The sequence below is a fragment of the Equus asinus genome, chromosome 3, assembly GCF_041296235.1.
Source record: "Equus asinus isolate D_3611 breed Donkey chromosome 3, EquAss-T2T_v2, whole genome shotgun sequence".
In the NCBI taxonomy this organism is placed as follows: domain Eukaryota; kingdom Metazoa; phylum Chordata; class Mammalia; order Perissodactyla; family Equidae; genus Equus; species Equus asinus.
This window is the reverse complement of record NC_091792.1, coordinates 92,037,292-92,061,727: the sequence shown is the minus strand read 5'-3', so window position 1 is coordinate 92,061,727 and position 24,436 is coordinate 92,037,292. Positions and strand designations below refer to the sequence as shown.

The 24,436-nt window shown below is 37.4% G+C and overlaps 1 protein-coding gene and 1 long non-coding RNA gene across 2 annotated transcripts in view; one reads left to right on the top strand and one right to left on the bottom strand.

Annotated features, from left to right (window-relative positions):
- The window catches only part of LOC139044836 (uncharacterized), a 76,346-nt gene extending 60,254 nt beyond the window's left edge, over positions 1-16,092 (bottom strand). Inside the window, exons 1-2 of the long non-coding RNA XR_011502146.1 lie at positions 15,903-16,092; positions 1,318-1,478 (exon numbers count right to left, since the gene is read on the bottom strand). This is a non-coding gene — a long non-coding RNA (uncharacterized lncRNA). The remainder of the gene's footprint in view (positions 1-1,317; positions 1,479-15,902) is intronic.
- Positions 13,753-21,346, top strand: SPP1 (secreted phosphoprotein 1). The gene is made up of 7 exons (XM_014842441.3): positions 13,753-14,336; positions 15,438-15,505; positions 15,617-15,655; positions 18,060-18,140; positions 18,436-18,474; positions 19,485-19,808; positions 20,504-21,346. The coding sequence occupies exons 2-7, from the start codon at positions 15,452-15,454 to the stop codon at positions 20,906-20,908; spliced, it is 942 nt and encodes a 313-aa protein (XP_014697927.2). The 5' UTR covers positions 13,753-14,336; positions 15,438-15,451; the 3' UTR covers positions 20,909-21,346.
- The last annotated feature ends 3,090 nt before the right edge of the window (positions 21,347-24,436 follow it).

Genomic DNA, 24,436 nt, shown 5'->3' with positions numbered 1-24,436 from the left:
AGGAATTGTCTGCTCTGGAACACCGCAAGCGGTCTCTGATCCTTGAAACAGAGAAAGCGATAGTGCTAAAGGAACAGTTAGGTGTTTCTTTGTTTATTTGAAACTCCCTGCAGATGATGTCAAGGAGAGAGGAATATGGATCCTTGAATTCCTGATATTCTCCTAAAAATTCCCGTGTTCCCTATACTGAGCAAAATCTATCCAGAAAACTAGAAACCATTTCAAGTACATATAACAGAAAGAATTTAACAGAAGCAATTGATACCATGGAAGATGGACGATCTGGGAAGCCAAACAGGCTCCATGAGGCAAGAACATTAGGTAGCCATTGCCCTCCCAAAGCAGAGCAGGCAAGGAGAATGGTACTAGAGCCCAGGGTCCAGGGTCACCAGGTGGAAGCTGGGGCCATGAGGAAAGCACAGGCACAGTCAGAGATGCTGCTGGATGCACACAGTGACAGAGAGAGAGAGGGAGAGAAAGAGAAGGAAAAATAGCCAGTCTTCCCACTTCTTCCCGCCTGCCTCTCTCCTGTCAGTGCCATCCACTGACTGAAACTAGCCAAAGGCGAGACGACTTGGGGCTTGGGAATGCAGCCTACAGGGCCATTCCCTCTGATCCAGAGCCGAGCATGGAGGATGGGAGGACTGGATCTGACAGCAGTCAGGCCCTGGATGGCACACTCCCCTTCTCTCTTCCACTTTTCTGTGGCTACACATAGTCATCCTTTCCCTGCCAGAGAGCTGTTACTCAGTCTAAAAATATGGAACTCTAGAACTCATGCAGTGACTGGTCAGTTATCCAATTATATTACATCATCGGGATAAGCCTCAAGGAATAACGTGTTTAAAACTGCAAAAGAAAAATTTACTAAAGCAATGTACAAAGGACCTTGACACACAGCTCCATCTCTGGGACATTTATTGAAATTTAGTTGCGGACTATTTCCTTATTGAGTTTTACTTTTCTATTTTCCTGGAATATAGTCATAAAGTCAAATGTGGCAAACTTTTACTGGTAAATCACATTCTGCAAAATTATATTACTTCTTTATACTTCCACAGAGATATTTCAATGACTATTTCAGAAGAATAGAGGAGATGACAAGGACTCAAAGAAAATAATGCAATGTTAAACTCTTTAAAACTATTTTTTTAATTTCCCAGTTTTCCAAACTATTCTTGTCTTAAACATCCATTATAGCTTATAATTTAAAAACCCTTAAGCTGTGTTAAAACCACTCAAAAAACACTGAAGTGTGAGAGCGAAGAGACATCACAATAATTTGATCTGTTTTTACCAGATTGGGTACATTCTTACCTTTAGTCACCACCTAAAAAAATCCTGTAACAAGTACCAGCAAAAAAGGCTTTGAGTTTCCTGCAGGCGAGGATGGAACCTTGTCTGATTTTTGTACCCCAACAGCTGGCGCAGTGTCTCACACCCGCGGCTCCATGAGTGTTTGCTGAACGGATTAGTCCCTGGGTCCGAAAGAGAAAAATGAGGATCTTGGGGTATCATAGATGCTAATGAAGTAGCGACTGATCCTTTCAAAATCCCTCTTTACTACGTAATCCTTCTGCTCGAGAACCTACACTACTTTTTGCATTGCCCAAAGAATAGGGTTCCAAATAAAATACAGGACATATAGTTAAATGTGAGTTTCAGATTAACAATGAGCAATTTTATAGTATAAGTATGTCCAAAATATTCTATGTACAAAATATTTGCATATTTGAGACAGACTTATACTAAAACATTGTTCTTTGTGTATCTGAAATTCAAAGTTAACTAGGCATCCTATATTATCATTGACTAAATCTGCCAACCCTAACATAAAATTAAATACAAATTTTCTATTTTATCATAGTTTAAAAAACTCCTTAATTACCGGACATGCTAGGTAGAGATAACCACTCAACGAAGTCAGCCAGGCATTAGCAGAGGAACTTATATCATTCTTATAAATAGATTTTTAAATTTTTAATAATTTTTCTGAATAAAGCAATTTAGTTTAGAAATAAATAAATAGTCCAATAAATAAATAGGAAAACAAATCTTTGATGTTCCGGAGAACTGTGTTTTGAGTCCTGATCTACAATTAAGTGACCACATAGAAAGCCATTTATCCCCTACAACTTTATAGAGTGATCCTAATTGCTTTCTTATGGTCTTGAGAAGAAAAAAAAAGAGCTGGATCAAACTATAAATGTTTCTTTATACCCATTCCAGTCTCACTCCCTTCCACAGAAGTAATCATTGCTAACTGCTATGGGCTAAATGTTTGTGTCCCCTCGAAATTCATATGTGGAAACCTAATCCCCAGTGTGAGGGTATTTGGAAGTGGGGTCTTTGGGTAGCAACTAGGTCATAAGGGTGGAGCCCTCATGAATGGGATTAGTGCCCATATAAAGGAGACCCTAGAGGGCTCCTTCACCCCTTCTGTCATACGAGGGTATAGCAAGAAGATGACCATTTATGAACACGGAAAGGGGCTCTCACAGACATCAAATCTGCCAATGCCCTGATCTTAGACTTCTCAGCCTCCAGAACCGTGAGAAATAAATGTTTGTGGTTTATAAGCCATCCAGTCTATGGCAGTCTGCTATAGCAGTTGGACAAAGGACAGAGACACTAACCATTTGACCTGTGTCATTCCCATCATTTTGTACCCACTTAGACACATATATGTGTGTATATATGCACGTGTTATTTTTTATTTACAAAAGTGGAATCATATTTCACACATTACATTGAGACATTCATTTTCATTTAAAAGTCTTGGATGTCTAAAAAACACTTTTTTAATTTAATTTTACTAAATAAGTCGTAAAGATACGTTGTGGCAAATAGACTCTAAAACGTCCCTCCTACGATCCCCAACTCCTGGTATTCACGCCCCTGTGTAATGCCCTCCCTGTAAGTGTGGGATGGCCTAATGACGTGTTCTAACAGAATAGGGCAAAAATGATGGAATGTCACTTCTGTGATTACGTTACATAAAATTTTGACTTCCATTTTGCTGGAAGACTCCTTCTATTGCCTTCTCAGTTTGCATGCTCTGATGAAGCAAACTGTCGTGTTGGAGAGAAACTGGGGAGGCCTTTGGCCAACAAACAACTAAGAACTGAGGCTCTCAGTCCAACAGTCCTCAGGGAACCGAATCCTGCTAACAACCATGTAAGCTTGGAAGTAGATCCTTCCACAATCATACCTTCATGTGAGACTCTAACCTTGGCCAACACTTCACTTACAACTTTGTGAAAACCCTGAGGCTGAGGACTCAGCTAAGCCATACCTGGATTCCTGTCCCGCAGAAACTCTGAGATAAGAAATGTGTATTGTTTTAAACTGCTAAGTTTGTAGTAATTTTGCTACACAGTAATAGATAACTAATACCCACATCATACAAAATCTAAAGGTTATAAAGGTTATTCCTGTGAAAATTTGTCTACTTCTCATCCTTGTCTCTAGCCAATGAGATCCCTTTCCCAGAGGCAAATACAGTTATATGCATCAATTTAAATCGTCCATCTGAAAACGCTGTAAACATTTAAAAGACAATAAATAAATTAAAGTTATTGATGTCATTATTCATACTAGAATTTCCATATTTACAAATGATATTAAGGTCTTTCAGTTAGTGGAAGGTAAGGACAACAGGGATAATTACAAAATTATCTCACAAGGAACTATTTGGAAAAGGCAGAAAAAGTGACAGAGAAATATCAGATGAGCACACATAAGAAGGGTTATTTACACCTGGCAGAAATTTCAAGTTCATTTACAAGCTTGTATCTAATGAGCTATTGCTTATGATGAGAAAGTGACCTGAGAATCACTAAACATTTATTCCTAATATCATTGATACAGTGTCCTATGCTGACTCTAAAGCAGGGCATTATCAGGATGAGTGAAAACAAAACAGAAAGCATTGTACTGCACAGTTCAAAGCTGGGTCCGTGCATCTGACAGCGCACGTGGAATACTGTTCATCACACCTCAAAAATGACTTGATGTAGCTAGAATGGGTGAGGGTCTGACTCAGATGCTTGAGTTAGAGAATAGACTAAAATAAGAAAGATCTTTCATCTGGAAGAGATGTGAGCTCTTTTCTGTAAAGGGCCAAATAGTAAATATTTCAGGCTTTGCAGGCCGTAAGGTCTCTGTCCCAGTTAGTCAACTCTACTCTTGCGCCCTAAAGCAGCCACAGACACACCATAAATGAATGGGCAAGGCCATGTTCCAATAAGACTTTACTTACAAAAATAAACTGTGGGTAGATTCGGCCCAAGAGCTTGCTGACCCCTCATCTAGAAAAGTAAAACAAAGGATGGATACAGCTGAAGTCTTTCAGTTTGGCACCCAGTTAAAAGACCTGGATGCCAAGGAGAAATCTCCTACCTCATAATGCCAATTCCAGTGCTGCTTTCTGAATATGCTGATTTGACTATCGTTGAAGACATCTTTTTTTATTTGAACCAAGCTTCTTCCCTGACCTCTATTCTTAGTAATTTTCTGCCCGTCTAGAACCTGAGTTGTCTTAGAGGTAAAATGGAGCCACAAGTCAAGAATTACCCCTTCTTTTCCCAATGTGCTGCCTTCTTACCATCCCTCTTCCAGCTTCTCAGGAGATTCTAGGACTAGAAAAATATTACCAGATTGGGAAGTGCTATCTTTAATAGCCAAACAGACACATACAATTCATATTTTTTATTATATTAACTGAAATTAGTTTAAGTATTTGATACTTATGTTGTTTCAAAGCAACCAAATTAATATTTATAAGCCAATGTATAGAACTAGACATTTTATATTTTTGTGCTAAATTTATCCCAATACTTACAAATTTTACTGATTTCTTAGCATATCTCTTGACTATTATAATATGCTTTTAGGTTTCATGGATTTTTGTAAGAAAAACTCAAACTCTCTGTGTGAGAGAAAGATGCACACACAGATAGCCGTGTGTTCACACGTACCTGGTGCAGTGGGATAAAAGTTTAACTGATTTATTTCCTGGTCCTGGTCCTCCTTCCCACGTGGTTGAAATTCAGGAGATAAGATAGAACCACAAGAAATAAGTCAGTTGCTCAATTTTACAAAAATACTATGAAAGTAAAATATGTTTTAGGAAAACAAATTCCTGTGTATAGAATTCTTAGTATTCTTTTAAAAAGAAAAAAATGAAGTGTTTTTCATTAATTTACGTCTCCAAACAATCAAAGATCATGAGATTTAAATGAAAGTGTGTCACCTTTCTCCTTTAAATTCAGAATATCATCATCTCTATGGTATAAACTGGATTCTTAAGAGACCAAGCTTGATGAAGCAAGATGTATGTTTGAAATCTTACTAGAGGTTAAGACACCACAATTTTACTTGTGTCTGAACCGACTCCACATAAACAAAAATAAAGTGAAACCCCAATCTGAGAGGCCTTGGCACTGTATAAAAGTAGAAAAAGCCCTTTTCTCTGACCCCAGCTTCCACTTCCGCCCCAACCCAGACAAGTGGGTGTACCAGCTCCACTGATATGCCATACGTGACCTCTTTCACTGCTTCACTAAGACCTCTGGCTAACCCCTGGCCACACCATGATCCGCAGACCAGAAGACCACCACAGGTTGGGGAATATCAATGGAATATACAGGAAAGGGTCAAAACTCCAGCTCCCAACCATGAACGGTTTCTAACGCAACCTACTGTTTCCTCTAATTATGGTCATCTCCATAACACGGTGGAGTGTTTTAAAATTCTTCAAGTTTCCTAGAACTTACAACCCACATAATATTTGATCTGCTAAAAGGCAACTAAGACTAAAATTAATCTGTAAACACATTCCTACTAGAGAAGAGGAGTCATCCAAAACCTTCAGAGAACACAGCTTTATGTTCTTAAACATAACTAGATAAGTTGATTTTAACTTCATCTCTACCTGCCCTGTATGCCTCTGGGTGAATAAGCCCAAAAGACAGGTGGCCTAATGAAGAAGTAAAAGTAAATGACGCTGTGTGACCAATCAGAAGTTGCAAGATGAGTTTATTATTTCTTGAGAGATAGCTGTAGCTTCTCTCTTCTCAGAGGCAAACTAACAATATTTAATGGAGCTTGTGGTATAGTCAAAATAAAGGCAGGCTCCCTGATTCTCAACATTGGACACTATCCACTAAAACCTCTACCAGAGCTGATTCTCTTCTGGTAAAAGTGGGAAAAACAAAAACAGAAGCTCAAGAGAAACCTGCTATCCCAACCACCTAAAATATCTACTGATACTCCTTTCGGAGTGTTATATGAATAACTAAATGAGATGATATACCATCAACTTTTGGAATTAAATGAGTCACATACTTGTTGCATAAAATAACCAACTCCAATGTTAACATATTAGTAATTTCATACAGACTAATTCAGGGTCTTAGGAATGGTGAAGCAAAAATGAATAGAAAATTATATAGGTAGAGATTATAATATAGAAATTATATGTATAAAGTTATAGCACCATGAGTTAAATCCAGTCTCATGATTCCAGTCGTGTGGAATATATACGCTAACATTCAAAGACAATAAATTGAGCATTACTGTGTGTAAGGGGTTGCATTAATTAAGGTAACACCTGCTATTGTAAGAGATAGCAGGAACTTAAGGCAATAGAGCACTTTCCTGGTTCATAAAATATCTAATACCAGGTCTCCTGGTCAGCAGACAGCTCAAAGTATCTCCTTCTTGGGTTTCGGCCCCCAAAAATGCTACAAAGTCCTCTTCATTCAGCTGAAGTCAAGGAAGAAGATTATGGAGAAAGCACACTTAGTTTTTAGGTACTTCAGCATGGAAGTGAAACACATCACTTTAGTTCACATTCCATTAGCAAGAGCTAGTCACGTAGCCACACCCAAACGCAAGCAAGGCTGGGAAATGTAGTTTCAGCTGGGCAGCTGCTTCTCAGCATGACTCCAAAGATGAAACTTCGGTGTACAGCCAGCAGCACCTGCCATAATTATTATGGTGGGTGCTATAAGGAATTCAAATGTAGTAAGACAGAAGGCTAACTGTGAAATGTGCCTTTGTTTAGATACATGGTACTTGTTAAAACATAATAAGCAATTCACTCAAAGTTTAGAGAATCAAGACAACTAATATCTAAGGTCATTATATATATATATATATTGTATATACATTGTATATTTTATATATACAATATATACATTTTGTATATATATAAATATATACATATTGTGTATATATACAATATATATTATATATACATTATATATATATTATACATATACACACATACACACATACACAAAGAATGAAGCTAATGACATTAACCCCCAGTTGGCAATCACGTATTTTGAATTGATGATTCATAGCAGTTTGGATTTAGCAGAGATGTATCAAAATTCTCTCACACTGTATGGTTCAGGACCACAGCATGACATTAGCTGGGTGGCGTATGTGGAAAAATAGAGCTTTCATTTTTATTAGATTTGAGCCTATTAGAGACAAGATTATGCACTCTCTTTATAAGATTTCTCATCCATATAATTGTAACTTATAGCTTTTGTTGTATGTTTATTTGTTTTTTTATTTCAACCAAATTTGGTTATAATTTTGATTCACATCTTAGAAGTCAGTCTCTGCACATTAGAACCCCCTCTGTACTGCATCCCAGCTTCCTCTCAGAAGCTTTTCCTACCCAGACAGGCAGAACTAGCCATTCCCTCCTCTGGGCCTCTACTGACCCTGTAAGTATATACTCAAAGGTTTTGTAAGGAATGAATGAAATTATGTACATGGAAGGACTGGCACAGTGAATGGCTTCTATTATAATTAGCTGAAAAATTGAGTTCATATAGTTGTTAGAAATATTAGACATAATATAGATTTTAAAATCTAGTACATTATACGTGTTCCATAAAAACATATATAATTATCATTATTGTTGTTGTTTTGAATATCTCTCCTGTCAACAAGCAAAAGCAGAAGTTCTGGACTTACTCTGTTATAGAAGAAAAGGTAAATGCTGAGGGCATCATAATTACAAGAAATTTCTTAGAGGAAAAAACAAGCAATAGAAATTTGTTAAGCATGAAATGGGTAAAAAGAGGACAGATTCGCTTGCAAATTTTGATTCTGGATAACTCGAGCGACTTCGTCACATACGAAGTGAAATTAATAGGTTGTCTAGAGCACTCACAGACAGAGATGCTTGGAAATGAAGAGGATGTGCATGTGGGAAAGGAAAATCTAAAAACATCTCCAGATTACGGAGAAACCTGATATTCTAGATCTGTTTGGCAACAAAATTGCCTCCTAAAACCACAGGCAGCGTTTTCCAGGAAAGAAACAAGCCAACCTCCTCAGTCACTTTCTCCTCAATCTCCCACTCTTGATGTAACACAATCTGAAAGAAATTCATGTGACCCATATTGAGAAAATGCCTCTAAAAACCCACATTTGGAGAGGTACAGATAAAAAATTCACAGAACATCAAAGATTGACTTATTAGAGTCATATGTTGAGAGTGACTTCCCTCCTTTTTTAAAAAAAAGTTTTATTTTTATCAATATTATTATAATAATGTTCATTAATTTTTTATCTGATTTAAAATATAGCAAAAACACATGATATTTTGCTTAAAAACATCTTAAAGACTCTTCAACTTTCACCTGTCTGCTGGACTATCAGAGATTCTTTGTGTCAAAATCTTCCCTTTCTGGTTTTTAATCTGAATTTCTCTTACAATCTCAATGCCATCTATATTTCACAACTTGTTTGCTCTTCCCATTGTAATGTCAATATTTTACTTCTCATAAATTTAAAAATGAAACTCAAAATCACAGAATTTTAGAGGTGAAACTGGCATTAAAAATAATCCAGATTAACTCTATCAGGAAACCTGAGATTCAGACACGTTAAAGGGCTTGCCAGGGCCCCCCAGATAAGAGGAGAAGATCCTGGCTCTTCAAATTCTGCAATGGCATTTTTTAAAGGTCTATCTAGTTGTTCTGAGAACCCAGCAGTGGCTCCAGCTCCCTGGAGCAGATACTAAATGCAGAATTACATGCAGCGCCCTTGGGATGAAGCGTTATTACAGTTGCACTCAGTCATTCACTTGTTCCTGGAACATTTCCTGAGAGCCCAGCAGAGACTGGATGCAATCTTGAGCAAGACCCAGTCCCCACCTGGAGGGAGTTTACTCCTCAGTGTAAAGGGACAAGCATGTAAGGATAATAAAGTATCCTAGGTGCTGCGCTGGATCCTGGGCAGGTGCATTACGGGCCTGAAGGTGGGAGTGGTTATTTCTACTTAGGTCACAAAGAGCTCTGTAGGGGATGCCTTAATGCTTGATGGGAACTAAGTTTGGAAAGTTGTGAAAATATTTCACAGGCAGGTGTGGACGGGACTAGAGGAACATTCTAGACATGGGGGTCATGCAATGTGAGAGAAAGCGTGGAGACTTGAAATTGCGTGGCACATTGGGGAACTCCAAGTGGCTATGTGTGCTTGTTTCAGGGAGTAGAAGGAGGAGAGCTGGTGAAAGATAAGGCTGAGAGACAGAAGGAGGCCAAACCTCATAGGAGCTCATGGTCTGTAAAAAATGGCATCCACCTGGCCAGCCCTCTCTGGGCACAGGAATCGTGCCTGAAGTTCTCAGGTGTAATCCATTCTGCCTGAGAGCAACTCCTAATAGGACCTAAAGAAGAAGTTCACCTTGAGGCTTTATAAAAGCAACAAAAAACAATCATAGGGAATGACTCAACTTACATAAGAATTATGTACATTTTATTATAGAGTTAAATTTTTTCATTCACTGCATAAATATCCGTTGGCATGTAAACTGCCAAGGGATGAGCATGTCTTAGAATTTACATTCTATTGAGGACTTCAAACATTAAAGAAGAACTCAAACTTTAGTTACTAATTATTTTAAATAATATTTTTTTAAAACATAAACATTATACTATGGAATAGAGACATTAATGTGAGGTATTCCTTAATTGGAATTGGCAAAACAAACAAAAACCCTTAGCCATCTGTGGCTACAAAAATATCTGATTCACTTGCTTCTTTTGCTGTCCCATTTTTGTCCTCTTTCTTCTGATTTTCTTCTGTTCTGCACTGAAATGGTCACTTTTTCATATCAGCCTTATAATGGACTCTCTACCGAAAATCACTCAAATATCAGATTTGAAATGAGAATTCTCATAAACTGATTTCAAAGAATGCTTTTCTCCCCTCAAATACATTCTGCAAAATGTCAGTCAGAGGTTGCTCAGCACAGCAAAATGTCTCTTCCGTACTAACAAGGGCCCGTGGCCGCTGGGCTTTCTATCTGTACATCTCTGCCACTTCCCACCTCCCCCTCTTCAGGTCCTCTCTGATTACAGGTCCTGTATCTATCTTCACCCTCCTTGCTGCAGATATAGAGCTCTATGCTGCTGGATTGATGGTGGATGGGCAAAGAGACTTCCTGTCTGAGCCCAATCCCAAAATACGCACCCCTCAACTTCACTGTAGACACAGGGTCTCCACCCTATGCCTTCTCTACGCACAGCCCAGTGAGTTTACTGTTTAACCACACCCGCTTCACCTCATTGGCTACACAAGTTCCGAATTTCTTAGTTGATTTTCATGAATACATAGGCTCCATGAGGATAAGAAAGGCGCCATTTTAAGAAAAAAAATATTAATAATCTAAGTCCACTTTAAAGAATCTATCTTTTAAAGAGTGTTAGAATGTTCTTGGAGTTAGTGATAATATTTTGGTAAAGAAATACTGCTGGATTCTTGAGTCCTGGCAAATGTTAGCTGTCAACGTATGATACATGGATTCTAGCATAGCGCCCATGCATTGTGTTGATAAGCAAGACCTATATGCTCAGAATTAGTCGTTATGGACAAGGAGCTGAGAGATTAATCATTAACAGTTATTGTATACTTATTTACTCTACAACAATTCTATGGGTCCAAAACGAAAATTTTTTCTTTTGTTTTAAAGGAAACTACTATTTCCCAACAGTAGGACTACTTTTTTAGGAGCTGAATTTTGTTAAGTTATTGAGCACTGGGATAAAAAGTTTTATTGTGTTTCTTCTTTGTATTTCTGAAACGTTCTAATTTCATGTCTGAACTTTAAAAAAGAATCACCCTCTTATCTTCCTCCCTTGCTTCCCTCTGTAATCAATAATGCCCTCTTCCCTAGAGGACAGATGATGAATACTGTGGTAGGCTTCTGATTAGCTATAATTCCCAACTTCTCTATGACAGATTGGTGATGGTGCCAAGATAGTAGATTTTTATCTGCACCTTGACTCAGGGGAAAAATAATTAATGACAGAGCTGAAAGAGTTGAAACAGTTGAATATACTTTACTAAGTAGAATATAATTAGAAATATCCAAATAAACTAGAAGCCAGTATAATAAGGTCCACCAAAATGGTGAGATCTTTTCAGTGACTTAATTTTCCTATTATATGGGAATTTTCATGTAATTCAAGAAAAAATCTAAAATTCTTTGTATATTTCCATATATCCTCGTATAGTGTCTATATTTTATGACTGCAGACTACTCTTCATCCCGGTTTAATAGCTAAGCTTTTCTCCTTTCACATGCAAGATTTACAAGGAATTTGACCATTTGACCTTTTGATTCTAACAACCAAGCATTAGCCTAATCAAGAATGAAACTAGTGTGGAAACACTACAGATCTAGCCCTTCTGATTTAATCTTTTAACACATTAATTATGACGACTGGAAATCTTTTCTCAGAGCAGCACGTTTGATTACAAAAAGCAAGAAGCATGAGCCTCTTCAAAGCCCAGAATGACACGCTAAGCATTTCAAGTTTTACAGCACTGTCTCCATTACAAATCACTTATCTTCTCATCTCTGAAGCATCCCAGACACATTCCTTAGCCATGAATTCACAAGCCTTCACTCTGAGTGAGACCTCAGGATCAGTAACCTTTTGAGTGAATGTGGGAAGTGGGGACAGAGACAGTAGCATCCACCTGGCATTGCTGAAGGCCCAGACAGAGCAGAACAAGAATGCTTTGGTTCTCTAGGCCTCTGTGTTCCCTGCTATTGTGTAGCACGTCATTGTTGGGAAATATTTCCTCACCTGGCATTCCAAGAAATGGAGGGCCCCACGGCTGTTTTATAGTTCTGTCCTTAAATACGTGAATGTTCTATTCTGTCAGAATAAGAAAACTGACAGAACCAGATTGTAGTTTGAAATCCTTTTCAGAAACGCTGCCATCGTGTGGCCCTTTGGAGCTATAACCGGAAGAGGCGCGGGGTGGGTCATATGGTTCATCTCAAGATGGCTGAGCTCCAGTGAAATCTATTCCTATAACTCCCTAAGTTCATATTAAATCATTCCCGTGGGCACAGAGTAAACCATAGTGAATTCTGTGGAAATCTTGTTGTTTTTAGAATTTGTGAACTTCCCTCCACTAAATTGACAACATGACAAACTTATGTGAGTGAGTAATGTGTTTAAAGAGAAAAAAATACAGCTTTTAAAAGCAAATAAGAAGTTTGTTTTGCAACTTTATAACCTGTGTCCTTTATATTTTATTGAGATAGCTGCCATTTGAATTATTAAAATGAATGCTTAGAACCCAGAAATCAATTATATCAATTCATTTGGAATGCACCCAATTTAAAAGAGACATATTTCCCCTACCAGATGTCCATAAAACCTACGCATTAGTTACACTACTAACACGGCAAGAAATTGTTTAGTCTATATTTATATTAAAGCAGTATTTGGTCAATAGGAACTGACACTTTTGATAGAACTAATAATAAATGGGGCCATTTAACTTTACTCTCACTTCACACTTCTTACAATGGGGCTCTGAGGTAAATGAGTGAATCTCCATTTGACAACTAAGAAAGGCAGGTGAAGAGGTCAAGTAATCTCAAGACAATATTAAATGTTTAAGATGGAGCCAGAGCTCTGCTACCCCTAATTTCTGTTCCAATATTCAAACTTCATCTGTAATTTTCTTTCCTTCAGATAGCTTTTAAATACCCAGTAAAGGTTTTTAAATATAGAATTTTTTAAAGTTTTCTTATTAAGTAACCAACTTTGAATATCCTGGGAGAAAACCAGAAAAAGACAATTCAGAAATCTAATCCATTCCTTTAGAGGTGTGCAATTCCACTATTGACATACACAGTTTAATAATGTTACATCTAGTCTCATTCTAACAACCTATACCATTTAAAGACTTTACAAATCATGACTACCTTCTAAAAACTTTAATAATAGTTAACACACACACAGTGCTTAAAATATGCATATATATGAGCCACACATTGTTAGTTTTACACATGCTAATTCATTTAAACCTCTCAAGACTCCATGAGTTAGGTAACAGTACGTGCATTTGACAGGCGAAGGAACAAGCACAGGTGGGCTCAGCGATTGCCCAAGGTCACACAGCTAATCAGCCGCAGAGCGGATTGAAAGCCGCGCTCCGGCTCCTGAGGCGGCGCTCCAGCCGCAGCCCTGCTCTCAGTTTCAAACTGCTTCACTGCGGCAGCCTCTGCAGTAAACTACCATTCTTTTATTTTATACAGCAAGTATCGGATTCATCTCCTCCAAACAATGCAAACAGTGCGACAAAAATCCATGTCCTTGAAAGGTCATTGTAAATGCAACTTAATGGGCATGAGCGTGGATTTTAATGTTGCTAATGCCGTTGATCTAAATGACAAGCTGCTGCAGACTTGACATCAGAAACGGAGCTGGAGTAGTTAAGGATGGAGGGAGCGTCTCTGAACTCTTTGTACGCCTAACAATAGCCTTGTAACCCTTAAATAAGTATAATTGTGAGGCAAATTTGGGTGCATATATATATGACTTTAATCTGCTGTTTAAACCAAAAGAAAGAAAAATCCATTCTATTTAATCTTATTCAGGACTGACACAACGTTTTTTCTTCTGATTCAGTAATTATAAAGTCTTTGGAAGAACTAGTCATTTTCCCCCTTTTTTTATGGGACCCCTGCCCTTCCATGATGCTGATGTCCAACCCCTAAATGAAAAGGCTAATGATATTGTACCTAAGTAATGTTTTAAACTGTAGAGTAGTCTGTGTTTGTTTGTTTCTTAACCGCAAAACCAGAGGGGGAAGTGTGGGAGCAAGTGGGCTGGGAGGTGGCAAAAAACCTCATGACACATCTCTCCTCCCTGTGTTGGTGGAGAACGTCTGGAGCAGCATTTAAATTCGGGGAGGTCCCGGCTGTCAGCAGCAAGGAGAGGAGGCGAGGAGAGCAGCAGCATCTCGGACTGACTCGCTTCTAAGCAGGGCAGCCCCAGGTAAGCCTGCAGTTTGTTGCTGTCCTATGCATTCAGTTTCATCTCAGGGGGAAGGTGAACTGGTAAGGAAAAGAGTTTAAATGTACTGCTGTGAAGCAGACTAAAACTGTTCTAGTCTTTTGAATAAGCGTGCCAGATACATTGCAGATCTCCTGGAGGAAAGGTGACCAGCTATTTTATAAGCCAGTTGAACGTAAAACCTAGAAATACTTCCATGAGTCGTCCAAAGAACTGAAACCAGCTCTTCCAATGAGAAAAAAATTAAATTCTATGCCTCTTTGGAATAATTCTATCTACATCATTTTAAATGGATAGATGATTATGGGGCATTTCACAGGAAAAGGATCTTTGGTGCTAACGTAAGCCAATGATAATGCTATTTTTTAATGATTTGATTTATCCTGTTTTCAGGGGAAAAAACCCTTTCTGAATATTTTACTTCTGTATTTATTTGCTAAAATCTTCACCAAAATACCTGTGTGACACTCAGTAGACTTATTATCACAAATAAAAAAGCTGTTGATTGTTTTCAGTGTTTTCATTTTCGTTTCAAATATCTAGAATACCTTACTTAAATAACTAACTTAGAGATAGCCTTGCTTCACCTAATTAGCATCTTTTTAATAATTTGAGATAAAAATCACGCTTGAAATGCATGCTGGAAAAATGTAGACAGCAAATTTCTTTCGTAGCTTTATTTTCTCTCCCTTTGTGTTTTTCTTCTCTGAAAAATAAATATTCCCACACTAGCTTGTTATTTTAATTAAATTACTGTTGATGTGTTTTTAGGTTTAGAAAGCTAGAGATATCAGATAGTAATGGTATAATCCCTGGAATTCTCAGTTTTAAAGTTGAATAAATATAGACTTGTCAAATTCCTCCCATCCTTGCCTAATAGTAAGAGATGGAGAATAGAGGTGGCATTACAAATATTAACTCAAAAGACCACAATATTAAAAAGAAAAGCTTTCTCTAAACAAGAGAAAATATTCTACAGAAAATATATTTCACTTGTGATTATGTTGTGATATGGTGGCATTAAAAGGTATCAGTGTTGTAAGCTATGAAGAGATCAAATATTCTGTACAAAATATTTTGCAGGAAAAATCGCTGCCATGAGAATTGCCGTGATTTGCTTATGCCTCTTAGGCATCGCCTATGCCCTTCCAGTGAGTACAGCTGAATCTTAAAAAAATTTCTCAAAATAAAGGAATTGTATGCTCCCGTGTGCTAGGAACACATTCACATTGTAATCTTTCTTCCCCCTCTCTGTTTCTAAGGTTAATCAGGCCGACTCTGGCAGCTCTGAGGAAAAGCAGGTAAGCATTTCTTAGGTTCATCATATAGTTATTTATGTGACTGCTTCAAGAAGCAACACAGACATATCTGCTCCAACTTTATTTATTTTCATAGTCAAGCCTGTTCATTTATAAAACTATATATTGACTGCCTGCTTTCAATCTAGGCCAGTAGCAAGCACAGTATGGTTTTTAATAAGTATTTACTCAACACTGAACTAGATTTTTTTAATATAATCAAATAATGCTCTAGGCCATTATCACTTACGTAAAATGAGTTGTATGAAGTTGCATGGCTTTTTCTTTCCATGAGTCAATATACTGTTCTAGAAGTAGAAAATTCCATCTTTTGTTTTCCTTAGTGGAAGGCTAAATTTACAATTCACTTCACATATTGGACAGTTTGTATGACTGTCATATTCACAACATCTCCTAAGATGTTTGCTAAGAAGCCCACTATAAAAAGAAGGTCTGTTTATGCTGTTTGCATTGATTGTGCTTGTCAGCTGACTTTAGATCACATTTTTCTAACCAAACATATGACCAAATCAGATTCTTCATGAGAATTATTTGACCAGCGCCATAGATGTACCTGCCCCTCCACAATAGGTGAAATGGTGCCAGCCAGCAACAAACGGGCATTGTCCTGAGGAGCTTGGACAAAAAGGCACACAGAGTTCGATTCCAGACGAACAGAACAAAGGCCAGCAGAGAGCTGCCTGGGCTCGCTGCCGTTAGACGGCTTACTGAAGACGTTTGGAGGGGTGTTGCTGCGTGTGTTTGGGTGGGGGGGGTGTAGATGTGTCTGTTTTCCAACTGATTTAAGAACACAAATATTGAATCACAATAATAAGCCAGAAAAATGAACATTTCCAGAGAAGATAGGGGTCATACTCTTTGAGGCAAGAATTAGTGCCTTTTTCATAGAATAAAATATAGCACAAGAAGCCATGGCAGTATAAGTTATTAAACGGCATTTAGGAGATAAGTGAAGAGCTAACCTACTAGAACCCTGGAAATTTAGAGCTAGTAGGAAATATGGGAAAGTCTATAAATACCTTCTCCCTGAGCCTAGAGTGCATGCGTCATCAGGAAATATATATCTATACTTATTTAAATATATGTAAACTATAACATTTATGTAAATATATAAAGAAAGAAACTTTGAACTCATCTAGACCAGTAGTTTTTGTACCTTTTTTAGGCAAGGAACCTCTTCTTCCAGCAAAAACTTTCAGAGAAGCCCCTCTTTGGTGGCTGGCTATGGAAGGAACTCTGCGGAACCCCCAGGGCTCTCATGCTTAAGGACAGGGATGTGAAGTGACTGGCACGGGGTGACACAGCCCATCAGATGACACATATACAGGGCATTTCCCCTACTCTGCACTAGCATATTGTAATCACTTTCCAGATAAATAAGTTGGCTAAAGGAAAGGCCATTCCATTCACTTCTTTGGCAACTTAGAGCAATAGAACTTTTGTGGGATGAAGTTAATATTTTATTTCTGCACTGTCCACTCAGCCACTAGCCATTGAATACTCAAAATGTAGTACTGAATACTGAAAATGTAGCTGGTGCCACTGAGGAACTGAATTAACTAAATCTAAACAGCCACATGTTTTGTGGTTAGAGGGTACCACGTTAGACAGCACGACCTTGGAAAGTTCTCCTTGTTCCACAGAGAGAGGAAACAGTGATGATCAACACCACTTAAGGTGCCTGGGCTTTAGATGTGCTTTGTCTGAGAGGAAATTTCAGCGAGCAAACGTAGAACAGGGAGGCACAGTGTCAAGATGGGTGTGAAGAGCCAGTCTGCCTGGAGTTGAACCCTGGCTCTGCCACTTACTACCACTTAACTTCACTGTGGCTGAGTTTTTCCTGATCTGTAAAATAGGAATAACAATGATACCTATCTCAGGGGGTTAAGAGGATTAAGTGGATTCAAAGGATTCAATCATATTTAAATCACTTTGAAAGGGTGCCTGGCCCACAGGAAGTGCTATGTAAGCATTTATTAAATGAGTTTGCAAGAAAAAATAAATCATAAGAGGGGACTCCAAAGCTCTGCTTGACTATACACATGCATATTATGCTTATCCAGCAAGGTCGGTGGAGTATATTTTTCAGCTTACCCACTAGAGATCTCTATGCTTCTTTCTTTTTTAAAAGATTTTATTTTTCCTTTTTCTCCCCAAAGCCCCCCGGTACATAGTTGTGTATTTTCAGTTGTGGGTCCTTCCAGCTGTGGCATGTGGGACACCGCCCCAGCATAGCCTGATGAGCAGTGCCATGTCAGTGCCCAGGATCCGAACCAGCGAAACCCTGGGCCACCGAAGCAGAGCGGAAGAACTTAACCACTCAGCCACGCGGCGGCCCCCTTCTTTTTTCTTTTTTCATAATGACAATATGCAAATTTTTTTGTAGCTTTACAACAAACACTCAGATGCTGTAAGCATATGGCTCAAGCCTGATCCGTCTCAGAAGCAGAATCTCCTAGCACCACAGGTATTTTTAATTTTAATTAATTTTAAAAATTACATTTCTCGCAATTAAAGAACAACACAACAGAAAAATAGCCACATGCAGGCCATTTGGGCTGGTTAGATGGATCCTGCCTGCCCAGTGGTAAATGTGATCTTGGGCCACCAACTGATCTGCTGTGTTGGCTTCTTCCCGCTTTAAGCTATCCACCCACAAGCCTGAAAAATAAGATCTGCTTTGGATAGATCAGGCTAACTTTTGAATTAAAAAGTTAAGCATGTATGATGTACACTGACATGTGCCCTTCCTTCTTCCAAAGACCGTGTCTTCTGAAGAAACTGACAACCTCAAACAAGAGGTGAGTTCCCACTTTGAATCAGAGGCCCACCATGTCTAGGAGAGAAGAAAGAAGCTGCTCTTTCTCCCCATGACATTGCCGGGGCTCAATTCTGACAAAATTCCATTAGCCAATTTTCCAGTAAATTGCCAGTCTAAGACTTGATCAGAAAGAAAGCAGGTATTTACTAGATGTCAGAGATACCAGGTTTCTTCAGATAAATTTAGTGTGGCAGGAAATGTTTACTAATGTCTGTTATTAGACACTTTGTCTAAGCCTTTTACAATTTATATAACGTATTTTGTAAGCTGTCTTTATATCTGATAAATATCTAACTATTGGCTACCAAAGCCAAGATCGACATATTTGCTAAGCAAAGAGATAAGTTAAATTTGTTTTCCATAAGATTCTGTTTGAATACACTAAGAATCTCTAATAAGGAAAGTTAGATAAGTGACCCAGTATATTTGCTATGCAGAAGTTTAATAGAATTAACTGGTTAATTCAATTGACAGATTTGAGCTGCAGTTTATACTAAACATGCATAGCAGTCATCTTTTGATTATCTGAGCTAATAGGGAGGTGGTTTTAGGTTTTGGTGCATGCATTAATATATGGGCACTCTGATCGCCTGAGAATTCTCATTTCAAATAGAAAAAAATCTCACTATAATGTATCTGTATTTATTGCATCCTTGAATTTGGCAAATTAAATAATGTCTAAAATTAAGGAAAAACAAAGTTATCGATATAAATGTTATACTTGCATATTTGGCTTGAAAATGTCTATGAAAATGTTTTATTTATGGGAAAGCAAAAAAAAATACCTCAGACTGAGATTCTATTTATCCTGATGTTAAAAGAAAAATTACAAGATGCTCACCTTGGTTCCTAAAAGCCATTGAGCATATTGTTGTGAACGCAAAGATTCTGAAACTAAATAAAAGAAAGCTAGTAAAGGACTAATGCACAGTAAAGGCTAAGGGAAAATAAAACCTGTTGCATTAATTTTCCTGCCATCTTGATTCTTAGACCCTCCCAAGTCAGTCCAACGAAAGCCATGACCACACAGATGATGTGGATGACAATGATGATGGAGACCATGAGGATGACCAGGACTCCATTGACTCAAATGACTCAGATGAAACTGATCCTACTGATGACCCTGACAATTCTGATGAGTCTCACCATTCTGATGAATCTGATGAACTGGTCACTGATTTTTCCACTGACGTTCCAGCAACCCCAGTTTTTACACCAGCTGTGCCCACAAGAGACACGTATGATGGCCGAGGTGATAGTTTGAGTTATGGCCTGAAGTCAAAATCCAGGAAGTTTCGCAGATCTGAAGACCAGGTAAACTCTTTAACAGACACATCAGACGGTTATCATAGAGCCCAGTTCTAGGAAACCAGAGTCTGCATGTTCACTTATTCATTCATTCTTTCATTCAGCAAGCATCACTTTATGACTATTGAATACAAAACCTTTTGCCACTTGCTGATTTTTATGTTTAAGTCCATGTAATTTCTCTTTAATTTTATCTCTCAATCACAGTGCTATTTCTCCAAATCCTCGCTTTAGAGCATTTATTCTATTCACTTTTTTAGATTAAAATAAGATTTTAGAAAACAGCAATTATTTTCACAATGTAACGGTCAGGTTTTGAAGTTAAATACCTAAGAGGAATTGTAGAGTTGCAAATTATACTGAATCTGTAGTCAAAGGATCTGGATTTGACACATAGCCTTGCCATTTACTATTCACTTTACAGTTTAACTTTCAATTCACTTTCCCTTTGTGTGAAACAAAGATAATGAGACCTACCTCATAGGTTTCATCGCATACTTAATTGAAGTACTTATTAAACAAAAGATGACAGGTGAAAGGGCTTGAGAAAATACAAAGTAACATGCTAGTATTATTTTTTATTTCAGCCAAACTTAGACGATGTTCAGTGTAAACTGGAGTAAAAGTTAGAGCACAGGAAAGAATTACAATGTTCTTATCCCTGACCATTTATTCCTTCTTGCATTTGTGCTGTGATTCAGTATCCTGATGCTACGGAAGAGGACCTCACATCACCTGTGGAAAGCAAGGACATAGATGATGTACACAAGGCCGTCCTTGTTGCCCAGGGCTTGCACGTGGCTTCTGATTGGGACAGCCGTGGGAAGGACAGTCAGGAAACAAGTCAGCTGGACGACCACAGTGTGGAAACCCACAGCCGGGAGCATTCCAAAGAATATCAGCTGAAGGCAAATGATGAGACCAGTGAGCATTCCGATGTGATTGATAGTCGTGAAAATTCCAAAGTCAGCCAGGAATTCCCCAGCCAAGAATTCCACAGCAGTGAAGGCAAGCTAGTCCGAGACCGTAAGAGTGAAGACGAAGACAAATACCTGAAATTTCGCACTTTTCATGAATCAGAGAGTGCATCTTCTGAGGTCAATTAAAAGGAGAAAAATATGATTTCTTACTTTTGCTTGTAGAAAAATAATAGCGGGGTGGGAGAGAATATGAAATGCTTATTTCTCAGCTCAGTTGGTGAATGTATACGTACGTGGATCTGGAAGCAGATAATGTTTTTGATCATTAGTTTAGTGTGTGGCTTCACGGTAACAGACTTGTAAACTAAAAGCTTCAGGGTTTGGCCTACATTCTTTCCATATAAGAAATGCAAACTATCGCTGCATTTTAATGTTTGCTCTTCTTTTATGAATAGAAATCTTATGTAGAAGCAGACAAAATACTTTTTGTATGAGTAAACAAAATACTTTTACACACTTGAGAAAATATTAAATTTTATGTCACTATAATCTTTTGTTTCTTTAGTGTATATTTTGTTGTGATTATTTTTGTTTGTGTGAATAAATCTTATATCTCAAATGTAATGAAGTTTGGTGGTGTCAATTGCTTTTTTTGGTTGTTGTCCCGTAGTTGCCCAGCAATTAACAATGGTAACCATTTTAATGAACGTACTGGTCTGAGTAGAGAGCCTTCTAGGGCCTGCTGCATCAGCCATCCAGTTTCTGGCTGAGCTAAAGTTCCCAGTCAAGGAAACAGAAGCCAAGTTGGGGTTGATATTCAGCCAAAAATCCTCCAACCATGCAGGGCTGTATAGGCCACTTCCGCCCAGTGGGAGCACCTTTTTGTAATTTTCACAAAGCTGATAAGAAAGCTATTGAAAGGCTAGATGCAATCACAAATCAATTTTATTGTTTCTCATCACTCTTCACTAATTTGCTGAGTAAATGTATTGCTTTCTTGCCCTTAGATGAAAACTTGGTAGGTCCCATAGATATCCTGATCACTTGTAGATAATAAATAAATATTCTCTTTGTACTGGAAAATTTTTAAATGCTGTTTCAGGCAATAACCAAACTTTTAGTTTCATTCTAAACTAAAAGTTCTGGAAACCTGAAGTAGAGCAAGCATCTTTATTTCCAGGTCTTGCTCGTCTGCTCTTTCTAAAACTAGAAATTTCATTTGGAAATTTAAAACTTCTCTATTAAACAACTCTTGGGACAAAAGAGGAAAAAAATAAAATTGCGGAATGTCTAAAAAAGAATCATAATGAAAACATAAAATCAATAGAGGATAGTTAAACTAGTGTTTACAGAAAATCCATAGCTTTAAATTGCTGCAGCAACAAAAAAATAAAAACATTAAAATAAATTGAGCTCTCATCTTCCAAATTAGAAAAAAGCAACAAAGTAAAGCAAAAGAAACCGTAAAGAAGGAAATTGTAAAGTTAAAAGCAAAAGTAATGAGGTAGAGAACAAATAAGGAGTAGAAACTAATAAATCAAAATGCTGGTTCTTTGTAAAAAAAAATCAACAAAATAGATAAACCATTAGCTAACCCAATAAAGGAAAACAGGTAGAAAACACAAGTAATAAAAAAAGGAGATAATCAAGGAAACTGAGGAAATTTTAAAAATCAAAAGAGACTACTTTGCACAACTCAATACAAATCAAACAAAAAAACTAGATGAATCAGATTATTCTTTAGGAAAATGCAATTTGCCAAAATTGACCTTGCTATACATAGAAAGCATAAATAGAGAAATTTCTGTAGAGGAAAGAGAAAAAGTTATCAAAGAACTATAAAAACTAGACCCAAATGATTTTGCAGGGGAATTCTATCAAACCTTCAGAGATCAGCTAATCCCAATACCATTTAAATTGTAACAAAGAAAGAAAACGATCTCTATGAAACAAGCATAACTGTGACATGCAAACCTAGTAAAGATTGCAAACACACACACAAAACTATAAACCAATCTCACTCATGACTAACAATGAAAAAATCCTAAATAAAATACCAGCAAGCAGAATCTGAAATCAAGTTCAGAATGCATCATAATCTAGGGGGCTTTATCCCAGGACAGTGATGCTTCAATATCAGTAAATTCATTCCTGTAATCCACCATAAAGTTATGTCTAAGGAGAAAGATGTCATATGATTAGATCTATAGATGATTAAAAAGGACTTTGCATTAGTCAGCTATACTGTGAAAATAATGAATCACAAACATTCCCAATATCTCAATGGCTTACAACAGCAAATATCTTTTTTTTCTCACTCACTAGCCTGTTGGTTGGCAAGAATGGTTGTGCTTCAGGCTGCAGGATAGATTCAGGTCTGCTCTATATGTCTCTCTATCTGGGATCAGCAACTACCCAAGGCATGTCTTTCTGATGGTAGAGGCAGAAACACAAGAGAAGTGAGAAGAAACTTAGAATGCTTTGGGCTCAGAACTGACACACTGCCACATTTGATAAAATTCCATTGTTCAAAAGAAGTCACATGGTCAAACCCCACATCAAAGTGCAGGTGAGGTATGCTCCCTCCACACTGAATCATGATAGAAGGGAAAAAAGAAAGAACTGTGGGCAAATAATAAAATGTAACACAACCTCTGACAAATTTCAGCACTCATGCTTAATTTCATAAAAATAAAATAAAAATTAGTAAATACTTCCTTAACATGATGAGATATTTTATACCTCAGCTCAAAAATTAGCATCATACTTAATGGAGAAACATTAAAGTCATTCCCATTAAGATCAAGGCCAAATAAAGTATGTCCTCTATCTCCACTACTATATAGCATAGTATTGGACATAAAAGCTAATAATCATGAGCTTTTAGATGCATAAGAATTGAGAAAGAATTAAATTATATCTCTATGTCTATTACATAATACTACACCTAGAAAACACAATCAGTACCAAGAATAACAACTAACAAGTTCTATAAGGTAGCATGGTATACAATTTACCTAAAAACACATATACAAAAATACAAACAGTAACCATTTAAAAGATATAACATCATTTAACATAGAAACAAACAAACAAAAAAATAAAATACTTAACAGGAAGTAGGCCAATACTGTATTAGGAAAACCGTGAAACACTCCTGTAAGCCAAAAAGGCAGCCTTGAACAAATAGAAAGACATCATTTGGTTTTCATATAGGACAATTCAATGCCGTATAGTTGTCAAGTCTCCCCAAGTAATATATAAATGTAATGTGATTCCAATTAAAATAAAAGTAAATTGTTTTTCCTGGAGCAATGCAAGCTAATTCTGAAGTTCATATGGAAAAATAAGCATACAATAATATGAAGGAAAATCCTGAAAAATAAAAGCAATAGGGAGGACTAGCTCTAATAAACATTACAACAGACTCCAAGGCCCCTCTGATGAAAACACTGTGGTACTGGCAAATGAATAGATAGAGTGGAAGAGAATAGTAAGCCCAGAAATAGACTCAAATACTTGTGGGAATTACTATATAGCATCTAAGATCACTTGGGAAAAGATGGACTTTTAAATAAATGATCTTGAATGACTGGATATCTATTTGGAAAAATAGATAAATGGAAAAAGATAAAATTGGATCCATATCTCACACCGTACATCAAAATAATTTCCAAATAGACCAGAGATGTAAATTTAAAAGGAAACTATAAA

What these genes read in the sequence shown, in the direction of transcription:
- SPP1 (XM_014842441.3), top strand. Translation starts at nt 15,452, where the DNA reads ATGAGAATTGCCGTGATTTGCTTATGCCTCTTAGGCATCGCCTATGCC. An exon ending in AGAATCTCCTAGCACCACAG is followed by an intron (nt 18,141 to 18,435) that starts GTATTTTTAATT and finishes CTTCTTCCAAAG; the next exon opens with ACCGTGTCTTCTGAAGAAAC. An exon ending in TTCGCAGATCTGAAGACCAG is followed by an intron (nt 19,809 to 20,503) that starts GTAAACTCTTTA and finishes GCTGTGATTCAG; the next exon opens with TATCCTGATGCTACGGAAGA.